At 36.0% G+C, this 8,865-nt stretch overlaps 1 protein-coding gene across 4 annotated transcripts in view; it reads left to right on the top strand.

Moving 5' to 3' along the window:
• VEZT (vezatin, adherens junctions transmembrane protein) overlaps positions 1-6,896 on the top strand; it is a 62,710-nt gene extending 55,814 nt beyond the window's left edge. For all 4 annotated transcript variants that reach the window (XM_008590378.1, XM_008590375.1, XM_008590377.1 and 1 more), the window contains 4 exons: positions 580-680; positions 2,359-2,566; positions 5,788-6,133; positions 6,241-6,896. In XM_008590378.1, the coding sequence (XP_008588600.1) occupies positions 580-680; positions 2,359-2,566; positions 5,788-6,133; positions 6,241-6,424 (839 nt within the window). In that variant the 3' untranslated portion in view covers positions 6,425-6,896. The remainder of the gene's footprint in view (positions 1-579; positions 681-2,358; positions 2,567-5,787; positions 6,134-6,240) is intronic.
• Positions 6,897-8,865: the final 1,969 nt, after the last annotated feature.

An 8,865-nucleotide genomic window follows, 5' to 3' on the forward strand; every position in this document is an offset into this window, starting at 1 on the left:
AAAAAAAAAAAAAACTTAACTATCAATTCTCTTAAAAAGTAAAAATCTAGAAGTTTAAATCATTCTTCTTTTTAAATAAAGAGAGAATGATGAAAGATAAAGAGCTAGACATGAGACTAACCCTGTGATGAGATACCAAACACAAATTTAAAGTAATTCATCTTTTCAAGATATATACTTGTGAAACTCATTTCTAATTCCACCTTCTGAGTTAAAACAGTAAGACTGAAGTTTTTTGTGTGTGTGAGGAAGAGTAGTGATCTGTCTTAAGACTGTCCTATGCTATAAACCAAAAAAAAGTTTTCTCAGCAAGTTTTTATAGAGTACCTGGTATGTGCCAGATGCTATGGTGAGGTGAAGAAGGGGAAAAAAGTTAAATAATAAATCTGATGTTGCTGTTGTTAACTTTAACATATTTAATTTTTTATAAATAAAAAGTTACATTCAGAACAAGTTGGACTATGAAATTGACAAAGTATTAGTACTAATGGTAAAACTAATTTTTATTAGATGCTCACTCATTTCTGAGTGGCCTGTTTCTTATCTTTATTTCCCATCCCCCCTCCCCTTTTTTTTAAGGCAAGCCTGAAGTAGCGTGTGAAAACCCACATTGTACTGTGGTACCTTTGATGCAGCCTACTGTACACATTGTAGACAGAGATCCAATCCCTGAAGAACAGGTAAGGGTGAAAGTTATTTTTTCCCCCTAATGAAGAGTTTTGCATACAAAGCTTACCTACCTTTCTTTTAAGGGACGTGGATAATTGTCAAATAACTTGTTGAATTTCTCTTTCTAATGAGCTTCAAAATTACAACATAATGTGTTGAATTTATATCATATCATTAGTCCTTAGTGCCTTGACTTTGAATCCATTGAATCCACTAGCAGATTTTCTTATTATTTATATCTAAGTGTCCCTTTCTTAGAGGCTTTTAAAAGTGATTAAACACATTAAAAATTAGTGTATTAGCTGAGGTATTTTCTGGGATGCTGGGAATGTTTTTGTCTTGATCTTAGTGATGGTTACCAGTATGTATACATAAAAATCCAAAAAATACGTAAAAATTGTGTACACTTAAGATTTGTTCACTTGACTGCCTGTATGTTGCACCTCACTTTAAAAAACTATTTTTTAATGATTACATTAGTTATTGGCAAAGGCTTCTTTTGCTCATTCTAAGGAAAACTTCTTTATCTTAGGTCATATTATCTACACAGTACTCTTAATTGCATGTGGAAACCAACCCTAGTTAATTTAATGGACAAATAATTTATTTAGAACCATTAGCTTATAGAATATTTTAGAGGGCCACATAAGCAGGTGTGAACCAGGCTGGGGTAAACAGCCAAAATCACTCAAAAGACTGTTCCAATGGAGGCATCATTGCTGAGACACTGGACACAGACATTGCCACTTGTTCCATCAATGCTGAATAGTAAAAACCACTACCTCTGGAAACTTGTTCTGCCATCATCCCTGCCAGAATGGATTTCTCAACGTGCCTGCTTCTGTTAACACAGACTTCTAAGTCAGATCTAATGCAGATATATTCGGTTAGGATCCCAGGTCATTTACCTGAACCTTAACTACAAGGGAGGCTGGGTAAGCCAGTATCGCACCCTCTGTGTTAGAGATATGGAGAACCATAAGATGAAGTGTTCCCTAATCCTAGGAAGAGTGTTCAAACTTCCTGGGAAGTCAAAAAGAACCACAAATGTCTACCACAATAAGATTAACATGCCTAACCTCCTCCCCAAACTGCCAGCCCTTCTAATTTTGATTGCTTTTGACATATGAATAAATAACTGTAACTTTAACTAAGTCTACTGTATGGTACCAGAGTGGAAAAAATAACCATTGAAGTTATTAAACTTTCTTATCCACAACCCTTTTTATTTTATTTATTTATTTATTTTTCCTTTTTGTCTTTTTTACTGACCGGTAACGGGATCGCAACCCTCGGTGTCACGCCCGCACCGGGAACCGGCAACGGGATCGCAACCCTCGGTGTTGCGCCCACACCGCGCTCAACCAGTGAGCGGGAACCGGTCTCCACATGGGATCCGAACCCTCGGCGGGAGCGCCGCCGCGCTCCCAAGCGGCGCACTCTCCAGTGCGCCACCAGGCCGGCCCCACAACCCTTTTTAGAATCAACTGTTAAGTTTTTTGAAGATTTTGATTTATCTACAGATGTATGTTTGCTTTTTTTATTTTTTTGCCTAACTGTGCTTTAATGGCCTGTGCCAAGAGCAAGCCCTCATTTTTTAATCTCAAAGATGGGAGGGTGCAAGTTAATGAATGCTTCTAGGAAGTTTTCTGCTTGAAGTAAAGTGCTTTTTCTTTTATTCATTTTCAGGAATTAGAAGCTTATGTAGATGACATAGATATGGACAATGATTTCAGAAAAGATGATTTTTATTACTTATCTCAAGAAGACAAAGAGAGACAGAGGCGTGAGCATGAAGAATCCAAGAGAGTACTTCAAGAATTAAAATCTGTGCTGGGATTTAAAGCTTCAGAGGTAGAAAGGCAGAAGTGGAAGCAACTTTTATTTAGTGATCATGGTAAGCCCAGACTTCAGAGTAAAAAGTTATTTTAATGTAGGAGATTCTTTTTTCTCTTGAACCATGGATCTGATTTTAGCTGTAGAATTCTTATAGCTTTAATTTTAGGGATTCACCAAAAACAGTACTTTTTCTTATAGATGCAAAATCAACTTGATCTATAAAAGAGTAGGTATATAATCACACTGAGAATATTAAGTCACAATTTTTCATCGGTTTTTAAATTTTTACTAAACTTGTCTTAGAATGGCAGTGAGTTGAATAATTTGGAGTATTTTAATCAAAATGTGATTTTTAACGTTAGTGAATTTGAGATTCTAAACTCTGTTCTCCATATGTTAAGATATTAAAAATACCTCAGTGAAGCATAAAATAAATAACTGTTCACTAGCGAAAAAAATGAAATAAGACGTGGGCCCTTTAGCCCATATCATTAGGGTTATTTAAGTGCTTTGTGCCCTTTAGTAGAGGGGAGGAGGTAAGGTGCTTCTGTACAGGCTGTCTCCATGCTCTGATTTGGGCAAAGCTGGATGGCTTGTAATTCTGAAGGTTAGCCTTAAACTCCTTTGTGTTAATCACCCTTCTTTTCTTTGTCAAACTTCATGGGAGGCAGGGGAAGGAATGAGGAGAAGCTTGAAACTTAACAATATCAGCCTAGCTGATTTCTAGTTGAGTTCATTCCTATGGATTTCTAAGAAGGTAGAGTGGGACTTCCATTTTAGAGTATCTGCGTGGACCCTCAAAATTAACTTTCCTTTCTCTTTCTCACCAAACCAAATCGGTTAACTATATTTCTGGACATCTCCTCAGGGTCCTCTTTTCTTCTCTTAGGAGTCCTACCATTATCCCATATTCAGGTCTTCATCTCTTGGTTTTATCTTTCCTCTTTCTTCCCATTGGCCCATGTTCTCATTAGAATGTGCTTGTACATTATAATAGCCTATTAGCTGACTTCTGTTTTCAGTACCATTTTCTTCTAAGCTATCCTGCAAGCTCTTTCTAGATTTTCTCAAACAGTACATTGATAATGGCTCTTTCTCTCTTAAAACCTATAGTGGTTACCCCTTTCTTATTGTACTAAATCTAAACTCCTTTTCCTGGTTTCAAGCCTCTCCATCGTTAAGAATCCATCATATCCAATTATATTTCCCACTATTTCTAATGTAGATTTCTTCCTCTACTGTCTACTTAGACTACAGTTCCACAAACTTGCTATTTTTATTCATTAAAAAAGTTCATGCTGATCCCTTAACCAAGAATTCTCCAGTCTGTGCTCCATGAATCCTTCTCTGACTCCTTCAGCCCTGCCACCTCTCCTACCACTACAGACCCTTACTCTAGAGGGGCATTATAGTGAAATGTGAGGGAAGTCTTGAGCAGCAAAGCACATAGCAGAGAAGGGAAATGATTAAGAACTTCCCAGATCCACAGCAAAGATAGAGTTCTGCAATGTGCTTGTTTATATATTGGCCCTACATAAATCAGAAATTAATGGTATGATGTTTTAGGCACTATTGTTTTCTGTGTTCAATTTTTTTTGTCTCTGTAACCAAATTACAGTCTCCTTAAATAGGGGCTTTATTGTCCGCTCAGCATTCAGTCAGCAAATTATTCACTTGTAGTAACTGAGTATCTGTTATGTGCAAGGCATTGTTTACTGTTGTATCCCTAGCACATAGATCAAGAGACAAAAATGCCTACCCTCCTGGAGGCTTAATACACTTCTCAGTTGACCTTCCCATTATACAGATTATATCCCGTTACACAGATTATATTCCATTATAGATTATAATTAGCAATAATCATATCAATCGACTTCTAATATATGTCTCATTCTTTAAGAACTAGCAGATTTATAAACTAAAAGTGTAAATAAAGACAGCATTGTGTATAAACTTGCATCCTTTTTTATTATTTAGTATTTTCTTCATATAGCTTTAAAATCCTGTTGACATTACGGGTAAAGATATAACAATAAGAGAAATGTGTCTCTTTTTCAGATATGTGCTTTTAATACAGTTTGCATTGAAAAGGCAATAATGCTGTTTTTAGTTTGTGAAAATAAGTAAAAACCTGCTGATACCATAAAATGCTTTTCCCATGAAAAATTTCAGTACATCTTCCAGAGTTGTTTTCATCTCTGCCTACAGGGATAAAGTCCGAATGGAATTAGAGAGGGAAATTCTACACTGGAACCTGCTGTGGCCATTGTTTTCTGTTGTTGCTGCTTCTCTAGTGGAGTTACTGCAGCTTAGGGATGCTTCTTGGAAATGGACATGTTTTACAAAAATATTTTTTAAATACACGCCAGCTCTTCAAGAAGCACTTTTTTTTCTTCCGTCCTGCTTCATAGTATATTGTATTGTACTAACCCCTCATGCTGGGAGGAGAGACTGCCTAGCAAGCAACTCACTGCCTACTAACATCAACAGGGGCTAAATAAAACTTCATTTTCCTTGCAAGGACGACTTCTGCCGTATGAATATATATTATATTTATGCATTACTTTGTACAGTAGTTAATCTTGAATGCAGATTTTTATTTCATTTGTGTTTTTCTGTGGTACTACAAAATGTGTAGAAGTTGTGGCTTTATTTTCATCAGGGTCTTGTTAGGTGGTTGGCAAGTAAGTTGAATTGTCTGTTGCATATTTTCTGTGCAGTTTTAACTTGTAAATATGTTAAATATATGATTATTATCTGGATCACTTTAGGTCTTTTATCTGGCACACATTATCAGTGAAAACCAAAATGCTTGTTCTTTAATACAGTGGTTCTCAGACTATAGTGTGCATTGGAATCAAGTGGAGGAGATATCAAGCACAGCTGGTTCCCTCTCCTACAGTTTCCAATTCAGTAGGTCTGGGATGAGGCCCAAGAATCTACATTTCTAATGAATTTTTAGGTGATGACTAATGCTGTTGGTTCAGGAACCACACTTTGAGAACTACTGTTTTAATATTTTGAATAAGATAGTATGTGAGGTGTCTTTAAAATCTTCATGAAATTCCATCTCATTTCATTTTTTAAGCATTTTATCTCTTATAAAGTTCCCTGGATTTATACATTTACATTGATTTTATTAGAAAGTTTTATTTCACTTTTATTTATTTATTGTTCTTTTTAAGAAAATAACTACTCAGTTTAAATTAAAGTTTAAATCATTGCTGGGTCCTTAGTTATTATTTTTCTTTTCTTCCTTTTTTTCCCCCCTCTTTGAAGCTGTGTTGAAATCCTTGTCTCCTGTAGACCCAATGGAACCCATAAGTAATTCAGAACCATCAGTGAATTCAGATATGGGAAAAGTCAGTAAAAATGATACTGAAGAGGAAAATAGTAAACCCTCCACAACTGACAATGAAATAAGTAGGACTCAGTTTTTATGTGAAAACCCTCAAAAGGGTAAAGATAAAGACAGTTCTTCAAATGAAGTCTTCCTCCAAGGAGCTGAGGAAAGAATGTGTTACCAATGTGAGAGTGGAGATGAATCTCAGCAGGCAGATGAAGGTGGCCTGTCCACTGCCCCTCCAACTCCCAGGGACTCCTTACAGCCCTCCCTTAAGCAGAGGCTGGCACGGCTGCAGCTGTCACCAGATTTTACCTTCACTGCTGGCCTTGCTGCTCCACTGCCCCTCCAACTCCCAGGGACTCCTTACAGCCCTCCCTCAAGCAGAGGCTGGCACGGCTGCAGCTGTCACCAGATTTTACCTTCACTGCTGGCCTTGCTGCAGAAGTGGCTGCTAGATCTCTCTCCTTCACCACCATGCAAGAACAGACTTTTGGCGATGAAGAAGAGGAACAAACAGTAGAAGAAAATGAAAATGGCGGAGAAGAAAGAACCGAGATTCACATGAAGTGATTGTAGATTGTTCAAAAGTGTTTTAGCTTCAAAACTGGAAAGGGAAAATGAGTGTAAGTTTACTATATATGAAGCTAAATTGTGAGTTTACAGCAAGAACCCTGGTTTGAAAAACTGATCTGAAAATTAGTACTTACCTGTAAATGGCAGATCTTTTAGGAAAATAAGAGAAGGTAAGGGCTCTTTTGAATAAACTACAGTTTTATTTGCGACGTGTCTGATCAATCTTGGAAATTCTTTAAGTACTTTTAATAAGAAATGAATTTATCATTTCTTGCCAGAATTTACTACCCTAAGGTGACTGGGATAATTGCAAGAACATTAACATTTAGTATGACTCCTTTTTACTGTATTCTTGCAGTTAATAACTGCAGCTATTATGTTAATAATAAGTTGTTTGTATTTTATTTTTGTTTATACCAGTCTTAAAGCAAAGATACAGGTTCTGAATAAAAAATATTAATTCATACAATTGATGTGTGCTGGGCTTTGGAACTAAAGCATAGTTTCATAAGTACTTGGGTGATAAGATATTTCTTATGTTTCCTTGTTCATGAGTGAAATCAGCAGTTAATTTTAAAATGTCCTATCAGTCTTTAAAAGAAAAACATAGTACCATTTTAAGAACTACCCTTTCAATTTTTTTGTTTATCACTTCTTTTGTTCTTTAGTTGCAACTAAAGAAATGATGTCAAAGTGGGATTCCTATAGACCAAGGCCCCATCTTCAACTTAGCAGAAAGTTCTTTGATTCAGTTTGTCTAGAGTTAATTGGGTGCCATTAACACAAGCAAATCACAATGCTGCTATTTTCTAGCTCTATCCACCTTAATGAGGTTCAGGAAACATCCTGTTAGCTTCCTGGAAAGTACACTGTCTCCTTAACTTCATTTACAGATTATGTCTTAGAAGAAACTGCTTCCCAAATCGGCCAATCTCATCTGTTCTCTGTTGTGATTGCACTTTCAAGGAATGATATTTTCAGGAGTATACTGTTTTTGAAACCTGTACCTCCTATGCACTGACATAGTTTATAGATATTATTTGGGGGAAATGTAGAAGTAACTCAATTTATGCTGTCCTAGAAAGGAAGTTACGTGGTGAATCTAAATTGTCTTTAGAATTAAGAAACACATTCAAATTCCTGTAACTTGAGTACTTAAACTGAAAGATTTTTTTTGTTTGTTTTTTCAGTAATCTAAGGAAATTTATCTTTTATCCTGAGGAGAAACTTGGTTCTGCTTTATATGAATAGCACAGATCCTTTGTACTGTAAATGATTTTGCCTGTTTCCAAAATTCTGGAATTTATCCATAATTAACCTCTTAAGAGCAATACCTTAGGGTGAGCCTAGTTTTACCACTTAGAAATAGCTAAGTTTCAAGAAGAAAAACCATTTTGTGTTGTAACTGATTATTATATTCTTAAATAATAATACTTAGGGTTTACTTATTTAACTTACTTATCTTGCCGACTGTTTTTCCTTGGATTTAAAAGTAGCAATTATAGAAAAACTTGGTAATATCTCTCTTAAATTTTATTAGGTTTTTTTAATTTTTAAAAAACTTTATCAGTTTATTTAGTGCTCTCTGAGTTGATACTCTTTAATTTTGAAAGATTAATTTTAATCAAGAATTCCCAATCTTCTAGTCTGATCTGTTCTATTCACTAGTTAGCTCTAAAAACTCTAGTTGTTGAAATTATGATATAAGGATCTTGGAACTTTACTTAAGTGTCCTTTTTTCTGTGTAGTTTTCAACATTTCTTTTACCTTTTAAAATAATCCCAAGATAAAATATTTTGTTCTCTGTAAAAACTCTTTGACTAATTTTCTCTTATGATAGTCTAAGTCAGTGTTTCTTAGTTGTTTTAGTGGGGTATCTGCATCACAATAAACGGGAGGTCTTGCTTTTAAAATGCAGATTTTAGGCCATACTCCCAGTGATTCTTAGTCAATCATTTTGGAATGAGACCTAGGTAATGTTTATACCCAATAAAATCTAAGAACCTCTGTCTAGGACTTTGTTCTTCTTGCCATGAACACCTTAGGAAATATAAACAGTCCAATGTAACATAAGTGTGTGTTCTTGTTTGTTACTCTTCTAAGAATATTTTACTTTTGCTTCTCAGGCTTTTGACTAGTTTTAATAACTGCCATCCTACATCCAGAAGAAGCCTTCTAGGAAAAACATTTTAGGGAGGAAACTTATAATTGTGCTTTCCAATTTTACTGTATTATCTTACAGTAAAATTCTTTTTTTTTCCTTTTTGTCTCTTTTTTTGTGACCGGCAACGGATCGCAACCCTCAGGGTCGCGCCCGTACTGGACCGGGACCGGCAATGGGATCGCAACCCTTGGTGTTGCCCCCGCACCTCGCTCAGCCAGTGAGCGGCCGGTCTGTATGTGGGATCCGAACCCTCGGCGGGAGCGCCGCTGCGCTT

This window comes from Galeopterus variegatus, unplaced genomic scaffold (genome assembly GCF_000696425.1).
Source record: "Galeopterus variegatus unplaced genomic scaffold, G_variegatus-3.0.2 Scaffold6058, whole genome shotgun sequence".
Taxonomy (NCBI): domain Eukaryota; kingdom Metazoa; phylum Chordata; class Mammalia; order Dermoptera; family Cynocephalidae; genus Galeopterus; species Galeopterus variegatus.